General features: G+C 43.8%; 1 protein-coding gene across 2 annotated transcripts; it reads right to left on the bottom strand.

Moving 5' to 3' along the window:
- Positions 1-236: 236 nt before the first annotated feature.
- On the bottom strand, positions 237-19391 carry FERMT1 (FERM domain containing kindlin 1). 2 transcript variants are annotated; one of them, XM_041417195.1, is made up of 15 exons: positions 19294-19391; positions 16158-16325; positions 14431-14664; positions 12512-12658; positions 11752-11965; positions 11212-11314; positions 9903-10010; positions 8926-9057; positions 8737-8786; positions 6519-6643; positions 5369-5475; positions 4577-4798; positions 3787-3911; positions 1945-2086; positions 237-838 (listed from the first exon to the last, which is right to left on the bottom strand). In XM_041417195.1, exons 2-15 carry the CDS (start codon positions 16306-16308, stop codon positions 665-667), a joined length of 2034 nt encoding a protein of 677 aa, XP_041273129.1. In that variant the 5' UTR covers positions 16309-16325; positions 19294-19391; the 3' UTR covers positions 237-664. The 2 variants fall into 2 exon arrangements, with proteins under 2 accessions (XP_041273129.1, XP_041273128.1); XM_041417194.1 differs by lacking the exon at positions 19294-19391 and having other exon boundaries at positions 16158-16519.
- Between the last annotated feature and the right edge of the window lie 249 nt (positions 19392-19640).

The following is a 19640-nucleotide window of genomic DNA, read 5'->3' as shown; positions in this document are numbered from 1 at the left end:
GAACCTTTTGGATCCAGTCTTGCCAAGACGAATGCTCTGTGTCTTCTCTGGCTTTCAGGAAACCACTTCAGTGGATGAAGGTGGACATGGGTTCCACATTTTTGCACAACTGAGTAACCACTACAGGAGTTTCAATAGCTTAGTCTGCAGGACTTTGGAATGTTTTGTGTTCTCAGGGCAAGTGTTAGACAAACCGTGGAGCTTTAAAATACATATTTATTCAGCTTTAGTTCTGATAAATGCTGGGCTCTTTAACAATGGCCAGTTTAACAATGGAAGTTGCCTGGCTGTAACAGAGAAGAAAATTCACTGTACCATATCTTCAAGTTACTTGTTCTGGATGCTTAAACCGATTACTGTAATTAAAAATACTAGATTTAAAAATTGTCCAGTGGCTAGACACTGTTTATTAAAAAAAAAATTGAGCTGTACAAAAGGAAGTCAAAGATGATTAGATTTTCTCAAGTATTGGAGTTGTCATACTGTATCCAGTGACTTTAGCTTCAGTATTTAACAAAAACTGTAAACCATTCCAGTCATAGTACAAGACTGACACATACACTAATTAGTAGCCACCAATTAACAATCAGAGATATTTTTGTTTCATCTCTGGTAGTCTTAGCTCTAAGAAGAAGCAGGCAGTGGGAAGAGAGTTTACTTCATCTCATTCCTGACCTCCAGTTAATTTGTGGAACAGTTCTTCATCCAGCGTCTCATTGTGGTCCTTGGAACGCGTTGACAAGAAGATGTAGCCCCCAATATACTCATGGATGATTTTGCAGTCTGCACTCAGGCACGTGAAAGCGATGGACACATTCTGGTCAAACTCGATGGCAACCTAAGGACAACAGATGTGGCAAAATCAGACAGATAAGCCGGGAAAAAAGAGAAGTGTGGGAACACTGCTGGATCACAAATGCTGTGATGAAACATCACCTGCCTCTGCTAACCAATAGTTCCCGGTCTGCTGGATGCTCAGGGTGTTCGGCTGATTGGGTTTGGATTTGCTGCTACACCAGGGCCCTCTTGTGGTGAAATACTTTTGCTTGCTCAAGCAGGCAAAATCTTTACGCTTTTTCCCAACAGCATATAAAGTGAACACTGGGAGGAGCAGGAATGGCACTCCTGACTCTTTGTCTAATGAATAATGTTTAATCTGTCCATTGTTATATGCTGACCTTAAATCTGCCTTTCGGGTCCCGGTTTTGGTTTCCAGCTACTGTTAGTTCTAAAATGCAGCTAACTGAGCTTAGTTGATCACTGTGGATTCTGCCTTTTTTGAGAGGGATTTAATGTAAAACCAGCAACCTGACCCAGAATTACAAGCTCTGGTGCAGGGAGTACTGCAGGAGAGAAGCAGGGAGTTTGTCTGATCTCTGCTGGTTCCTGCAAAACTCCATAAGCAGCAACAGTTTCCAGGCTGCTTCAATTTACATCAGGTCACACCAGTTCCACCCCAGAAATCTACAATTTATACAGTTGGATTTAAGCTTTGAAGCCCCAAATAATGGACCACACATGGACAGAGTTACAGGGCTTGCAATATCAGTTTGGGATTCGAAAGACAAACTGGGTTCCTGTATCCTCAGTCTGTAATGGAGACTGAACCACCACAATGTAGAGGATGATGCATAAGAGTTAAAATGAGATTTTTACTGACAGAGCAGTAAACACAACATGCTGGAATTCACCTTGGAGTCTCTATTTCATCCCATCAAAATCAAGAGCAACTTGTCAAGAACAAGGTAGGAACCTTTAAAACTGGTGATCTTTTAGTTTCTGATTTTTGACTACAGACTCCACTAAGAAAAACTGCAAACAGCTTATTTAATAACATGTCACAACATGTTCAAAATCTTTTCAGTGAGGTTTGAAAATATTTTCTGAAAGCATCCTTGAGTGTGTGAAATGCAAGGGCTGAAGGCAGAGCCGTTCCAGGTTTACCTGGCGGATTTCCCAGTTCACATTCCACTGCTTCATGTTGGAGAACCTCCACGTTGTGATAGGATCTCCTGTGGCCATGTCTATCCGTATCAGCCTGTTATAGGACACCCCAAGCACATCATCCTTCTTGCTTCCTTTAAACCTGAAAAGAACCCAAAGCCTTTGAGCAGATCTGCTTTGCAATGATTTCTGGCTGGAGAAACATTTCAGCTGCTCTCCCCTGAAAGTGCAAAAAAACGTGGGAAAAGTCACAACAGCCTGGGAGTGAGGAGAGCTTGGACCCATCTTTAGAACAGGATTTGTTATAAAGCAAAAGTGCAGGCTGGTGAGCCATGGTGTAAGGTGGAAAATAAGGAAGGTAGATCTGGCTGAAATCTTTCCATTTCATCGTTTCCTGCTAAAAAATACTGTTCTTCCCAAATGCATGAATGGATTATATTTTTACTGGAAAAAATGCCAACAATAATTTTTGTTGCTTAATATCTCTAATGTTGAAACTTGTTCCTCTAGTTATATTAACCTATATTTACCTAAATGATATCATCAAAACAACTGATATATACATGTTTTTTGAGTATATCACATTACAAAATTACTGAGGCATTTTAACATTTCAACTTTCATCTGATTAGAGATGAAAAAAAAATATGAAAGTGTCAAAATCTTTGGGGGACAAAATTTTTTGAGTTGGGAATAGCTAGGAGCAGATTATTCTGGTAAAGAAACAACCTTCCTCTACCTTTCTGATAAAAGCTGGAAGAAATCTCATCTGCCTGCTGTGAGTATTTTCAATATTTCTGATCCTGTTTGTGAACCTTCTCTCTTTAGATGCAGCTGGACCTTAGGGACAAAATGTGACCTGGACACAATTTGTGCTTTGCTTAACGCCCCACTGAGATACTGTCCAGCAGTTTGCAGCAATTCACCACTACAAAACACAGTTTAGGTGTTGGATTTGTTTGTGCTTTTAACAGGATTAATGGTGACAGATGGGGCAAAAAACCTGTGCCTGTGGCAGTAAATTCAACAGCATCAGGGACCATTTTTGGGCATGGAATTCAAGGAGAATTCTGGCTCCAAACAAGCAGTGCTCTCTCAGGTGACTCCCAGGCACAGTCTGGAACCTGGGACATGCAAGGACTGGCACAATCTCACAGTTCACATGAGGCTACTGGATTTTGGGAAGTCACAGTTCAATAGTGCAGATCAGTCTGTACCACAGATGATTCCTAGCCAGCCCTGGAAGGAGTGTTAAGCATAAATTAAGGAAGGTGCCTCCAAGTATGGTTGTGTCAGTAATTTTCAGCTTTTTGGTGTTTTGTCAAGAGAAAAGGCTGCAGGTCAGACCTCTGCTGTGGAAGGAAGCTGCTGTGAATGCAATGGGACCTTTCTAGTGCTCACTGCTCTTCCAGATTAGCCTTAAAAAGGGATAATTTGCTGTTTTCTTAATGAAGTACAAAAGAAGTTAGCATTTTATCATATTGCAATGAACAAGGGTCAGAGTGAACACATCCTGCAAACCTGAGCACACCAATTAGACATGCATTTTATACATTTTGGAGAGTTTATGACAGTAAGATTTTAATGCTAGTGAGAGGTTACTTCAGGCTGAACCCAAGAAGTCTGTACCAAGGCAGATGTAATGAGAGTCTCACTGCAGGAATGGGGCTGCTGGGTGCTACTCCTATAGAAAAAACCAGCAGGATGGAACTCACAAAAATTAAAAGAAGGCTGTGGGGAGAAAACCAGAAAATGTTCTTGGAACAGGGTGTCAAAGAACTTCCTGTAAATCACTGAGCATGAACTCTTGCAGCCGCTTGACGTGAGTGAGAGTGCACTTACCTTACAATGTAGTAGGATAAACCAAACTCAGGGAGAGACTGCCAGGCTTGGATAAAACGCAGCTTGGCTTCCACCAGGGACATCTGGGATACATTTTGGTGGGCTTCCAGAATACGGGCAGTCAGCTGGGAAACACAGGAAGGGAGAAAGTTTTCAGCTGACTGGAGAACAAAAACCCTGTTGCTTTCACTAAATCAGAAATCATGAGGTCTGATGCCGTGTTCAGACAGTTGTCACTGTTTGTACAGATGCAGCACAGAGGGCACTTGGGGACACATCCCATGTGCAAAGGGCAGAATGCACAGCAAGGTCTCAGGTCTGGGTTTGGGAGGCACTGCCCTGGCTTCATACACTGCTCTGGGGACCCTCCTCAGGATGGGCAGGCTGAGCTCTTGCACAGCAAAAGCAGGACAAGGAAGTAGGTGGAGAGCAAGGAAAGGCTTGAAGGGCAAAAGGACCCGAAGACCCTGTTGATTCAGATGGAAACAGTGGCTTGCAGTCCTTAAAATGCTTTCTTTGTTACTCTGAAGAGACTTTCAGGAACAGTGTTATCAGGAGCAGAACACCATGGATGATTTAAGCCAGGATATAGATGTAGGAAAGGTGCTTGGAGGAGGTGCCAAAACACCTGTCCCTGTGTTCAGTTTGAAGAAAAGGCCTCTTGTCAAGGGACAAATGACTATTGCAGGGAGTTGTGCTGCTTGGCTTCCAAATGCTGCTTTGATCCAGCCTCATCCCTAAGCAACCCCTGGGATCGCCCACGCCCAGCCATCAGCCGTACTCAGGATACCTGCTTGGACTTGAATTTTTTGGTATAGCGTGGTGAGACGAAGCATTCGGGTTTCATATCTACATTCTCTGGCTCAGAGGCAGCCTGGGAACACATGGTCCAGTTCTTCATCTGGAGGAAGGAAAGGATCTTTTGGACCTCGGGCTGGTAGGAGCTGTCGGCCATCGTTCTGCCCTTGGAGGCCAAAACACAAGCAGCCATCCACCGAGCGTACTGATCCTCCTGAAACAGACAATTGTGTGTTACTGTTCTTCCTTCCTGACTGGACTAGTTCCAACTACACCTGGCTTTTACATTTTCTAAGAAATCCAATACCTTGAAATAGATTCTCTGGGAAATTTTATTGCATGACTGGTTTTCACCTACTGAACACTTTTTACACAATTTGATCTGATACGTTTCAATAAACTGAAAACTAATGTAAGATCCTTATCATGCTCTCCTCATCTGGATGGGAAGAGTTCTAATTAAGAAAAAAGAAAACAAAATCCAAAGTTCAATTCTCTGACAACATTGGAACAAAATACTGTAACTTCTTTTTTTTTTTTTTTGATAGTTCGTTCTGTCTTTTTTCCTATTAGCTTTACTTGGCAACTGGTGGTAAGCACAAGATGACTTACTGCTCTTATTATGTATTTAACAATTATGTATTTGTTAGGCCACAACATCATTCTTGAATTTTCTAAAGATTTAGACAATAAACTCTCTGCAGCATCCTCATTTTTCTATAGAAATTCTGGAGCAGGACAATCTGCCATAAATCTTGAATTCAAATTTTCTCTTATTACTCACATTATCACATCTTAAATATACTTCATTCATGCCATCCGCAACAGGAATTAGTAATTTGATTCCAAACTTCTTTGCTGCAACATTTACATCTGGTACAACTTCACATCCTAGACCACAGGGAATCAGAAGGAAATTAATTTATTTCATTACTATATCAGTAACTTTAATTACTGCTTTAACACTAAGGAACAGCACTTTGTGGTTTTTCTTTGTGAGTAAGGGCCAGGACTTTTGAAGCTTAGGCCCTACTGAAAGGTTTTGTTCCAGCTCACTGCCTGGTCTGGCTTGCCAGGGTGATGAATGCTCTGAGCTCAGGGAGCACGTGAGTCAGCATGGAAGTGAAAGGATGGGAGTGCTCCCAAAACTTCAGCCTGATCTTAGGAAACACTCAGCACTTGAAATGGAGAGAGGAACTGGAGGGAGAGGCTACTTGGTGAGGTTCCAGCCACCCTGGCTCTTTTTCCAGGCATTCTCTGACCTATTGAGGATATGCAGACTGGGATGCAGAGCCATTTGCTCACAGGGGTCAATCTTGTATTTCAAAGGTTTCTTCTAGGATGGGTACTGGGCACCACTGGTTCCCTGACGCTGAACAAAGGGTGTCCCTGCAGGAGCAGAGGTAGATGGAGGCTACAAGGGTGCACAGCCAGGGCTCCTCCTCCAGCAGCTGGCTGTAGCCATGGGAATCCCCATGCACACACAAACAAGGCCCAGAGAAGGTCCTGGAGCTGTCCCTGCACAGCAGAATGCAGGGACAGCCTCTGCCATTCCTGCCCATGGCACCATCCCTAATCCTCTGCTGCCACTGTGTGTTTGCCAAGGACACAGGGGAACACTCTTTAATGTAGAGTGAAAGCATTTGGAAATAAAGCATCCCACAAGTCACATTCCCTACCTGACTCGGCTTGAAGAATTCAGCAGTACAGGGGATTTTACAAATCAGGCTCTGATAATCCCAGTTTGGGTTAAACTATTGAATCCTTTCTGTTTAAGCCTCTTCTGCAGGTGCAATCTGCCTGCTCAGGAGTCTCAGGAACTGAAAAAGCTTCCAGACTAAATGCTGCTGTGCTTGCCTTCCTGACTCCAGCAGGGATTTGTTCTATTCAGTTCACAGATGCAAAAGCAAAATCAAAGAAAGGAGAATTCTTACCTTTCAGGTTTAGTTTCTCAATAGGTTCTCCCTGTGCAGATTCCTTGTTTTTAAAATAAGATACTGAAGTGTCTCTGAAGACAAACCAATATGTCTTGATAGCTTTAAGTGCCAGCTTCTTGGGCCTACCAGAAAAAAAAGAAATCCCATTTGTTTAGATCAACACATACAAACTGCTGAGTCCCTCACAAATATTACAGAGCCTCTGAAATTCAAGGCCATACCCATGGCTTTGGTTGGGTGTGACACCTCTGTGTCAGTGAGGGGGTGGGAAATGCCTGGATCCAGTGCAGGTTATCCCAGGTATGGACATGGTTTTTACCCCAGATTTTAGCTGAATCCCATCTATGATTTTTTCCTCATTTTTTTCTTCCATTACTAATCAAAGCCATTCCCTTCTAACAGACTAATTTTCCCCATGAACTCAGTAACACAAATAACCCCTGATTTATTATGATGAATTTGCATCAGTTTTTCACAGTGCCTTATCTTGAATATCTGCACCCATAAAACCAACTCGTATTCATTGGAAGGAAGCAGAGATCAGCTTTTCTGCCTTAATCTGAATCATATCTAACACAACAAAATTCTATTTCTTCACTGAGTTTACAGAAGCTTTGTAGCCTTTCAGGAGAGAAAACCAGAGGTATTAGCATTTGAGTAGAGAAAATGTGAGTGGAGAAATACTTCACAGCTAGTGACAAAGGTCATCAATGAAGTGAAAAAGAAGAAAAAAGAAAAAAAAATCCAGTATTTCCCTTTAATTCTCAGAGGATGGTACAAAGAGTATAGAACTAGCTGGAAAACAGTGATGTACTATATATACTCTTATTATATATACCTCCAGACCCTCTCTAAAAATCCTAGTTTAGAATCCTTTCTAGAAAATGACAATTTTTATGTTTAAATTAAAAAACCTTGGATTTTCAAAACTACCAAATAATTTGACTTTTAGTTTTCCAATACAGCGACATTCTTCAAAAATAAGGAACTAGATTTTTTTTTAGACAGATAAAATTATTTTTCTGTCTCTGAAAAAGTTGCTGAAAACTTTTTAGAAAGCTTTTTCTTGTTATTATTGAAAAAAATGCTGCAATTCTCCACAATACTGACCCCACGTGAAAGCAGCATTTACTGTGGTGCATACTGTCAATAAACAGGAATAAAAGTTCACACAGGAACACTAAGCAGTGGGACATGCACAGGTTTGCATTCAGCTTTACAATTAATCAAATAATTATAGCCACAAAGTGTTGCTGTTTGAAGAAAAGTTTTACACCCTACCTGGATTCTACAATGTCTTAGGCTTGCTAAGTGATTTATCATTTATATAGGAACTTTTTCATGATGATAAATAACAGCTGAATGCTTATAAAAGCAAACTGTTCTACTGCTGGGGAAAAACAAATAACCCATTGTTAAAAGCTTTAATTCCCTTTAATCTTAAGCCATCTTCACAATAACAATGTCAAATAAAATTCCAAATTGGAAATTAATAATTAACAATAGTTAGCAGTTAACAACAGTTAAAATTTTTCAGGTGCAGTTTTCAGTTCCCAGATTAAAAATACCATCTGTCAACGGATGAATCTGATAAATACTTGTACAACAGAACACTTTATCTTTCTAAAACACAAAGACTGTTTTGTGATAAAAGGCATTACAGACTTGAGGTCTCTACAGTCATTTAAATCACCCATAAAACAAGAGACTACAATGGGATCACAGAAACCCGTTTTGATGTTAGAAAAAACAGACTCCATGTTTGGTAAGAAAGGGGTAATTTGGATGTTCCTTTTGTTTAAAAACTTCATTCCCTGGGGTTACTTTCAGAAATTCTTCTCAGGGAGAACTGCAAGTTTCTTCTGTTCTTTTACTGGCAAAAAAAAAAAAGTAAATATGATTGAAAATAAAACTTAGGCTCTTTTTTTAGAGATGATGACTGATGAGCACTAGGAAATACGGACAGCAGAGTCTTTAATAAGTACAAATACAGGTACCCAGCACCCCAGGAGTGGGAGAGATTTGCCAAGGAACATTGTCAGAAGCAGGAACAGAAAGACTGGAAGAGAACATTAGGCTGGTTAGACCCATCTGGGGTATTTGTCAATTTATAACTGTCAGATGTACTGTTAGATTAGAATGAAAAACTCAAGAGATCTCTCATAAGGTTAAGCTTTTGGTTTTGTATGTTTTATTGTTAATTTTAACAACTCACCTAACTAGCTTGAGATTATCAGCAAGTTTCGGGATGTCTGTGATGTCCTCCTAATAAGGAATAATTAGGAATAATTTTAGTACAATGCACTCTGTAATCAACTGTTAAAAAAATCAAGAACCAGGAAGACTCACGAGAGTCAACAGATTTGGCACAGCAAAGGAAATTCTGGGATCCCACAGGACATACCAAAATGTTACTTTTATTTCCACCTTCCAGTGTCACTTCCAGATTGGAAAGGGCGGCTTCTACTTCATCCACTTCCGATTCACAGGTGGAATCTTGTGTCTCTGATGATAATGATAACTTGCTTACATGGTACTAAAATAAAACATCAGTGTCCAACAGTCAATACATCAATTATCAACACACAATCACAGTGTTTGAAAACAGATCATTTGGTCTCCTGGGTCCTGGACAACTGTGTGAAGTTCTGCAGGAATCAGGGGGTTTTCCCAAGGTAACAGCCGTGCCCACTGTGACTCCTGTGCAATGGTCTCCTATTTTAATTATGAGTGTTTGTATTCCTTTGCTGAATAGTTACCCCTGTTCTGGGAGGCTGCTACATTTGGATCCCTACTCCTGCCATCCACACAAGGTGGAAACTTGGAAGCAAGGTGCTGTGGTGCTCTGCAGTGACAGGCTGTGAATTCTTGTTAGCTCCATTTACATTTAAAAGGAAGGAATTTATTATTAAAGCAACTTTGTGCTTTATTACCTATGGTCAGAGACTAAGCCATGCTCAGTCATGTTAAATTTTCAAGTACTCCATAGTGTCCCTATCTTCTCATTGTGCTGTGGATTTTTCCTGTCTGTTGGGAAATGTCCACAGGGCGTACACATGGTGCATTACAGGAATTTTCAGGAAGAAGAGGTGAAGGGATAGTAGCTGGTATGGGAAGCCACACTTTGTACTAGTACTGACAGCAAAGTTACATTCTGGGTGCAGATAATATTAGTAAATGTTTCCATAGTTATGTGAATAATGGTGTTAGTGCTGCTACTGAATTCAACTGCTTTAGCTGATGGATACTGCTGGTTGTTTCTCACCCCAAGAGCAGACCCCCGGCCCAAGCAGAGCTCCTGGCCTGGGCTCTGTCCTAGTCTTGTCCTAACCTGTGTCTGCCTCTTGAGGGAACAGGTTTTGCAAGGGCTCAAGTACGTGCCTGCAGCGCAGCGAAGATGAGCATCTCCTCCTCGGTGCAGTCGATCTCCTCCAGCAGGATGGCCCAGCGGGCCTGCTCGTAGATCTGGTTGATGCGCACCGCGTCGTACTGGGGGAAGAGCAAACAGAGCCCACTGGGGACCTCAGCACAGCCTCACAGCCTGCTGCAGCTGTCCCACGCTGGGCTGAGCCACAGTGCTTAGCGCTTGTTTCCTTCCTCCTCCCACCTCTGCCCCCTCCTTGCCTTGTACCAGCTCGTGTGATTGTGTGCAGGGTCCCAGGGCTTGCTGAGCCTACACAAAGCCAAGCGGGAGCCCCTGGCGGAGGCAGAAAGCGAGGCCCAACATCCCCTTTTGAGGCAGGAAGCCTTGGACTGGTGTAACCAAGATGTGAAACCACACTGGGAGAAAATCACATGATATGGCTGACTCGAATGTGACCTGCAGAACTCCCTTGTTCCTCTCTTCCTTTCTTCCACTCTTGTTTTTTTCACTTCTGGTTATGTTTGTCTTTGCACTGGCTTGAGATTTGCCAGATCTGCTTTAATTCAGTATCCGGCTTTTGGATAGTTATTGTTCCTTATTATCTACTTGGTTAATAAGCGGAAGTGACTCACAGAAATGTTCAAGCCCCAGAGCTACTGAAAGGTAGGTGGTGGGAGGGTAAACCTTGGAGCGTGACCTCTCCCAGCAGAGGTGAGATATTAGGTTGCCTGAAGCTCTTTTGGGTCATTTCATCCCATGGCTCCAGGGTTGGCTGGGGCAGAGAAGGGAAATGTTTGGGCTGCTGAAGTTTAGACATGTACTTGGATTTTAGTGCAGGTGCTATTTCACCCAAAAACATGTCATATAAACTGGAAAGTGCCCTGATTTCTTCTGAGGGTTTCAGCCCAGAAAAGCTGTGAAATTCAATGAACACAGTGCAATATTAATGTAATTTTAAAGCCAGATTTCAAAAACAGGACTCTTTACATCATTTAGGATACTGCTAGTCTAGTCTTCCCCTTAATTTTTCCTGTTAAAAGAGATGCAGAAAGTAAAGCAGCCCCTCTGGAAATAGGATACTGTTTCTGGTGCTCTTCAGATCCCATCTTTAAGATCTCATTTCATGTGAGGAACAGTGATTCAGTGTCCAGAGGGTAAAAGTGCAGCCATAGCTGAGGGGAAGAAGCTGAATTTGATCTCTCTGAAGGGCTTCTTACAAATCCTAACTAAAATTCTACATAGAGCTGTATATATTCTATATTGCTGTATAGCTCCTTGACATGAAAGCAGGCAAACAACGAATAGCAATAAAAACAAGGCTCTTACTTTTGGATTCAAATCAAAGAAGGTGTAATATTTAAAGCGTAGAAGAAGTTGATCTTCCTCCTGAACACCTTGTTCCATAAGAGATCGAGATGAATCCAGCCAGCTGTGGAAGAAAACAACCCACAGATCCATCTGTACAGGAGAGACCATTACACCTGCAGAGCTCCAGTGCAATTGTGAAACTAATGTGGGAACAGACAGCTCTAATTCCTCTGAATCTAGGGGAAATTCATGTAACTCAAGAAGGTGGAGCATTCATATAGACTTCCAACTTCCATTTTCTGTGTATATACAACAAGCAATGTTTACTTGTGCAGAACTCAGTCACCTGTTTTTAATGCAAAATTATTGAACTTATCTACATGTCTCTTTCCACTTTCTACTTAAAGCCTTTGGAGTTTGCCACCCAAACTGTCCTTTAGCTGTGCCCACTTTGCTCAGCTGAATTTGCCTTCATCTAACAACAGACTTTAGCCCAGAGCCAGCACAATGACATCATTCCTCATTTTAAACCCAAAGGATCTCAGAGAGGCACCTTACCCTGCATTGAGCTTGGCTTTGTCAGCCAAAGTCCGTGGCTGGTACATCTCTGCCAGCATCTCTGGGGAACAGGTGGGATGACTGAGGGCCAGGATGCTGCAGTTCTGCTCAGCCAAGGAACCATCACTGAACCAAGTAATTGTGGAAGAAGCTGGTGACCCACTGACAGGATCATAAATGGGTGTCATGGTCTTACTGTATAAACCTGGATTGGCTGCAAGTTAAGAGCATCATGTTACTCCTAGGAAAAATGGTCCTGTCCACTACTTTGCAGCATAAAAACCAAACCCTTTTCTCTCGAGACAGTCTCCTATCTCTGCTGTTTCAGCTGGCCTTGTCCTTTCACAGGTGAGCAACCTCAGGGACAGAAATGCTCTTTGTTGCTCTGTGAGATCTCAGTTGTGTTGGACATGGGAAATGCATGTTTTCAAGCCTTTATTCCTCATTTTCCTTGCAGATTGCCAAATTTAATGAATATTTTAATTGTTGTCCCCCTTTTTCAAAGGGCAGCAGCACATCCCGTGTGCAGGGCCACAACCTGTTTTCTAGTGTGGCCTGTCTCATATCAATGGAAATGAACACATTTCTAGAGACAATAGGGAAATACTGACATTCTGAGATTTCCTGAAGCCACTGATTTCAGGCCCACTGTGTCTCCAAGACCATCCTACATGAAACTGGTCTCCTTTGTCTAACAAAGAATTTCTTCCTCCTTTTGACTTCCAGGCAAAACAATAAAATCATAATGATTTTTCATTACCTGGTAATCCAGAACTCACTGGAGAGTTGCACAGGTTTAAAATGTCTTCTGCAACTGGTTCTTTACTATTCTTGTCTTTTTTCTTTTTCTTTTTGAGTGTGCCTTCTGATTGCTTCAACAAAGAGAGTTCTTCTGACCGCCTGATATCTACAAAGGCAGTTTGGGAAGTGAAGCAAGATGATTACATCCAAAAGAGTACCCATGGTTGGCAACAACATTTCAGGAAGCTTCATGTTGCAATCTGGACTTTATTTTTAGCAGGTTGAAAGTAGAAGCTGTGGAAAATCCACTAATTCTATAACAAGGCCAAAGACTTTGGGCTGTAAGAATGAGTTTGGACAGGATTTAAATCTCCTTTTGTAGGAAGTGTAGCTGCATTTTAGAATGCCAGCAAAAGCTCTTTCTCCCTCACAGCTCTGCAGTCACCTACGAGCATAATAACCTCTGTGAAATATCTAAATTATGAAAAAGCAAGAACCATTGTAACTGAGGCTCATGCCTTTTATTATTCAATGTATTTCTCATACAAGATCCTGTCTTGGTCCTCACTGTTCTCTAATGCACTACTAATCCAGACAGGTATTTCCAGCCACAAACCTGGCCCTTCATTTCTGAAAAACACTTTTACCCTGGGGTAAGCAAAGACATTTCTGACAGTATTCACTCATTCAAAGTTACAGTGTTTTTGTACTGACTCAATGTGGAGGGAAAATGTAGGAATATTTAATTTGGCCAAATGCCAGTTGGACAATTATGGCATCATTATATCAGAGTTGTTAGGTGTAATAAAGACACTGCACCTTTCACAATCTACTGCTAGGAGATGAAATTGAAAGTGGATCAGTACGAGGCAGTAATTCCTTCTGAAGATGAGTGTGTTAATGGACTAAGCTTTGAAGATCTAAATTAAGATGAGGAATTTAATTAAACCAAAGGGATTTTGAAGATTGCTTGTAGACTCAACTGATTCCCATTGATTACAGGCACACACCTGGCATGCTCCAAATGCTCTACCTGGAAATACTCCATTATTGGGAAGAGAGGGGGACTCAGTGCTGTGAGACATTCATGGGCTGGGCTGGGGTTCTTAGGTGTGCCCTGACCTGAACAGATCTGGGCATACAGAAGTCTTGAACATTTAAAACATGCTACATCTGAAGTGAACACATATAGGCAGAGTTGGATATTATAAGTGAAAATAGGTGATAAATCAGTTGACACCAGTAAAATTGCCCGTGGTGAAGGCTGGTGTAGGACATTGATACTCTCATGCTCTTAGTCACTGGCACAGAATAATCAGGACCAAGTCCTGCTCCAGGAGGACAAAGACTCCTAGAAAGCTGCCAGCTTTGACTATCCAGTACTCCTGCAGCTCGTGGGACACATTCCTGACAGTGCTTGCACCAGTTATCACAGAGACTAAGAACCACTGACATGCACTGCATACTGAAACCACCAAAAACCTGTCTCAAATTTCTCTTTGAGCTAAACAGTTTTGTGAGGAAGGACTTCACAGCAAAACAAAGTCACCCAATAAATGCTCCAGCTTAGTTGCCAGAGATTTATCAATTGCCCGTGGTGAAGGCTGGTGTAGGACATTGATACTCTCATGCTCTTAGTCACTGGCACAGAATAATCAGGACCAAGTCCTGCTCCAGGAGGACAAAGACTCCTAGAAAGCTGCCAGCTTTGACTATCCAGTACTCCTGCAGCTCGTGGGACACATTCCTGACAGTGCTTGCACCAGTTATCACAGAGACTAAGAACCACTGACATGCACTGCATACTGAAACCACCAAAAACCTGTCTCAAATTTCTCTTTGAGCTAAACAGTTTTGTGAGGAAGGACTTCACAGCAAAACAAAGTCACCCAATAAATGCTCCAGCTTAGTTGCCAGAGGAGATTTATGTTTACTTACTGAGCATTTTGCAGATGTCACTGACAGCTCTGAACACCATGGAAGAGAAGCTGACTTTCAGTCTCACAGTCTTCATGCTTGGCAAGCGAAGCCGCAGCATTTTGTGCTGAGTAGTAAAGATCAGCTTGGCATCTGCTTGCACCCCACATTTATCCAGTGTCCAGTGGGTTTTCAGAAGCCAACAGTTTTTTTGTTCCCACCAAAAAGCATAGTCTGACCAATCTTGTGCTATTTCTAGGAAAATACAAAATGGTTACTAACAAACTATGGAGCAAATGTACAAAACACTTGGTTTGGAAACAGATCTCTGCAAACACAAATGTTTTAGATTAAAGCAGCAGCGACAGGTCCCAACCTAGATCCTGTTTGCTGAATTCTTGTGGCAGTCACTGGGAACCAACTTTGTTTTCCCTGAAGATCTGACCTAGGTGCTGACTGTGGCACTGCCTTAGTCTTGTGGATATCCACAGGGAAAGAACATCTCCTGAATCTGGTGCTACATATGGTGCAATACTGCTGGGATTGTGCTGGGATAAGAACTAACACTCAAGGGTTCCAGTTCAGAACTTGTCAGTGCAAGCTGAAAATCCTCCTACCAAATCTCCTGTCCCCAGATGGGCACAAGCTCTTCCACAGCCTCCTGGCAGCAGCACTGAGCAGCTTATCTCAGTGTTAAGAACCAGCTTCAAGTGCATGTAAGTCTTGGTTACACACAGCTGAGTAGCAGCACATGCACAAGGAAAGAGATAAAAGTATTGCTGCTTTCAATTCCATGGGAATTCCAAGATTAGATAACATCCCAGATGTCAATATGTAGTAGCAGGTAAAGCTTCTGTGTGATCTTGGCCAAGCTGTTTCAGTCTTTGCATCAATCCTTGTTCCTCATCAGCTCCATGAGGCAGAGGCTATTCCTCAGCATGTCCATAACACAGTAGAGTCCTGTCCTATTTTGGAGTCCCCTGGTAAGAGCTGTGTCTCAAGACAGCTGCTGACACAAGTCAGTTACAGATTTGCTTGAAATATTAATCCAGAAAGCTTTTCACACCAGCTGAGTATTTAAAAAAAAAAAAAAAAACTGTGAAAAATTATTCTTCTGACTCAGTGGAAACTCTGGCTACCATCAGTTTCCGGCTGAACCACGTGTCTAAGTGTGCAGAGATGGTGACAGAAGTGACCTCAGATTCTCCTCCTGTGCTCCTCTGCTGTTCCTGTACACAGGGGATTTTACTTTTCACTTCCTAACTTTGACTTGGCTAGTCCTGGCTTTTCCCAGCTCTTCCCTACTGTATCTATGCAATGGATAACATAGCTCAGACTTAGGCTAGAATGCCACAACAGCACAGAGACAGGAATTCTGAAATGCCTTTTACCAACTGACAGCCATTGACAGCCACGGGTGGGTAACAGGGCATCACCTACCTCTCCTGCCCCCCAAACCACACACCTGAACCATCCTTCTGGAAAGGGAGTTGAGTCGTTAGCCTGGTTTAATTATCTTCATCTAACTGAAAGGCAACCCCAAAGTTTTGTTGGCACTATGGTAACACAGAGGGTGGAACACAGGGAAGGGTTCTGACCACAAAAACCCCTGGGTCTGAGAACTCCACACTCTGTGTGACACAGAAGTGAGGCAGTACCATTTCAAAACACACAGAAGCCTTTTTTCAGAGAGGGAAAAATGCACATATTATTTAGCAACACTGTAAATAAAACAGGTCTTTACTCACTGATTTTTTCTACTAATTTCAGCATCAGTCCTCCAACATGAAGGTCCCCTGTGACCTGTAGTGAAATTGCCTTTTCTACATCTTCATGTTGATGATCAACTGTCAGCAAGAGGTCCCAGGTGTGTGACCCATATTCAGTTGAGGAAACCATCTCGGTCTGTGTAAGCTCTGCAAAAGCAAACCAACCGAACCAACACGATGTTTCTCCTCCACTCTGAAACAAATGCATTTCTCCACAGTCTCAACATCATTCCATGCTGCCAGGAATTCACAGTGGCCTTGGATGGATAACACTTCAGAAGTGTTATCTTGTTACCTCTGAACTAGACTGCTCCTGCAATTCATCTTGCAAGATAGGAATGTGGGACTTTTTGGTTTTATTCTGATTTTGCCACACCCCCAACCCAGATGCCTCCATTTGGGTAGATATAGCTCAGTTTTAGCTGGGTTTGTCCACCATCCAGTGCTAATGTGCCAGCCTGGACACTGTAAAGCCTACAGTTGTGGGATCTGCTTTGGCAATCTGTCCAGTGAACAAAGGCATTTTGTTGACTTGAACACTTGGGGCTCTAATTTTTACTGCAAATCAAAATTTACACTTGCAGTTCTGCCAGCTTGCACGGGACCAAATCCAGAGAGTAGTTTTACCTATTTGGGTACATACAAGGGGAGACAACTTTAGTGGCTCTCTGCCAGCATTATCCAGACACAGATCTGCAGTTCCTGCTGACTTGCACAGGGATGTAGGCACGTGTCCTTCTCAGCAGGGTGAATTGAGTTCCCACCAGGCTCCTGCCAGGACAGGTGAACAGTAATCATGCCAAACCAAACTAGAGGAGACACTCCAAGTAGAAGCTTTGGTTATCATCAGCTGAACAAAGAGCTTGTAGGTATAAGGTAACTGGTGCTGCAGGCAGGATTTGTGATATCTAATCAGTGAGACAGCTCTCTGTCCTGAAAAAGGCCTTTGCAGTTGAGGCATAGGCACCAAAATGGATAAATTCCATTTATTGCAAACTTTTAACAACACATGAGAACCCAGCTCACAGACTCTTGCTGAAGGGGCCCTACTCAGACTGCTTTTAACACAGAAAATAACTAAGCCAGAAGGGATGTAACAACGTTACAGAGTGTTGTAGATCTTCTTAAAAACAAGAACTTAGTAATTTAAAACCTGATGTCAACCCCACTGATACAAAATTTGTCATCAAAGGGATAACAGAGATGAGGTGGTAATGACAAAGTCGAATAATAAGGAAAGTGATTCCAAACATAAAGGCAATGAAAGTGTATGTGTTAAAGATTTGATGGATTTCCCCTTAAACAAATGAGATTATAAATGAATAATCTGACCAGCTCAAAGCCATCATTTTAGAGGGAAATCACCTTACCAGCGAGTTTCACTGGGATGCGGCTGGGAGTCTGCCCTGAAGTTCCAAAATTACAGACACACATAGAGAGCCCAAAGTCAGAAAACTGCAGCTTCATAACTGTGTGACTCCAAGGGGCCAGCTCACACTGTGGAGCAAGCCCTGTTGTTAACTGGGTTCTTACATGTGCCAGCCTACACCTTTACACTAAACAGTTACTAAACCAACAAGAGTTGGTACTTATCCAAGAAGTTTGCTTGGCTTGCCTTGGTAAATAAAGGCATTGTATTGGACACTGGGAACACTGCCTTTCCTGCCTCTGGGATAAAGGATTTTGAATTTGTGCTGCTGTGTGCCACATGGATTTAAGAGCTTAGGTATGCACTAGACCAGGGGGCACCCGTGGAGGGGAAGGGCTGTGGCTCTCCTAAAGCCTCCAAGACCCAGCTCCCGAGCTGGTCTCCCAGGCAGGTGAGGCTTTCAGCACAAGTGCAGAACAAGGTGCACAGCACAGCTGTCGTTGCAATGTGTTCATAGCAAAACAGAAGTCCTGACTTTAGAAAAGTCAAAATGCCCCTAGTCGTGCTCCTAAGCATCAATAAACAACTTCCAAAGTAATCCATGGCCAAAGGATGACAACTATGGGATTTTATTTCAGGAACACAGGGGTGCAGTCCAGCAGATGAACTCTACTTTTGCTTACCCTTCTTCCACTATAAATCTTGTTACATTATAAACCATTAGTTACAGAAAAGCAGCAGTCTCATCTGCCCTCTTGGGCCAGCGAAAACATTTAGGAACTGATCTGGATTTTTTTGGACGTCTTTAAATTAGGTTTCACTTCCCAATCTAATTCTGCACACAAATGCCTGTGCTGACACGGGTGAAAATGAGCAGCCCAAGGGGTGGGTGAAACCCTTTCTTTCACTGGCTTGGAAAACCATGGCCTCAGTGCACTAATCCTGGGACTCCATCATTCCCTAAAGCCGCGCACCTCCCCACTTCCTCTTCAAACCAGGAGGTTTCAGTTTGAAGATAAGGCTACACAAACACTTGTAAATCTACTGGAGTACGCAGCACAAACAAAGCCTGGTCTCGAAAACGGGGCAAGCAAAGCGACGAGGACAACGAACCCCTCAGTATTAAACCCCAACCAAACCCAAACCGTCAGGGCTCCACACCTTACAGCCTTCAGGTCAAGCCTGGATCTGCTCGGGAACGCGCCCCAGCTCCTGGGCTCCACGTGGGAGCTGCAAGGCCTGGCACGGGTGGATCAAACAGGCCAGAAACGTGTCCTCAGGCTACTGCTGTCTCCACTCGGGATTTCTGCGGCGCACTGTGGCCAACGCAGCTATCGACAAGCAGCAGTGGCTCTACAAATCGAGCTCACCGCAGATTTTAGCCCTTACAGCCCTGAAGTTCAAACGCTGAGCGGGAATGGAGCAAGATGTGAATCGTGCTGGAGCCAGGTGCTATCGAGGCGGGGTTAAGGTCAAGAGGGGTCCCGTGTATCTCCCGGGCTGGCGGTGCCTGGCGCAGGGTGCCTGGGGGCCCCGGCCCGCAGCGGCAGCGCCACTCGCACTTTGAGGAAGTGCCGGGCGGCCTTGGCCCCGCGGAAGGGGCTGTGAAAGCACCAAGCCCGGGCTGTCGGGCACTCCCGCCCCGCCGCAGGTGCCGCGGCGCAGCGCGGAGCCGCCCGCCGGTGCCCCGTGCCGGGGTCGCTCCGGCAGCGCCCCGCGCTCCCGACGGCGCCCCGCGCTCCTCACCTGCCGTCCCCGCCGGCAGCGCTCCCCTCGCCTCCCGCGCCCTTCGCCGCCACCTGGCCTCTGAGAGACGGCGAGGGGAGGAGCGGCACCCCCGGGGGAGGCGGCCCTTCCTCCCTTCCCCTTCCCGCCCGCCCGCCGTGGGACAGAGCGGCTCGGAGCGCTGTCCGCCCCGGCGGTGCGCAGGGACAGCGGCTGGCGCGCTGCCCAGAGGCACCACCTCATCCACGACCCCAGGCCATCGAGCAGCTTCGGGGGCTGCTCTTACAGGTTTGAGGCTACCCGGAGAAAATCGGTTCCGAGGGTGCAATAGCAAAGAACAGAAAGGTGTGTTCGTGAGGTGGGGATGT

The sequence above is a fragment of the Onychostruthus taczanowskii genome, unplaced genomic scaffold, assembly GCF_017590055.1.
Source record: "Onychostruthus taczanowskii isolate IOZ18803 unplaced genomic scaffold, ASM1759005v1 scaffold55, whole genome shotgun sequence".
In the NCBI taxonomy this organism is placed as follows: Eukaryota; Metazoa; Chordata; class Aves; order Passeriformes; family Passeridae; genus Onychostruthus; species Onychostruthus taczanowskii.
This window is presented reverse-complemented; position numbering and strand designations above follow the sequence as displayed.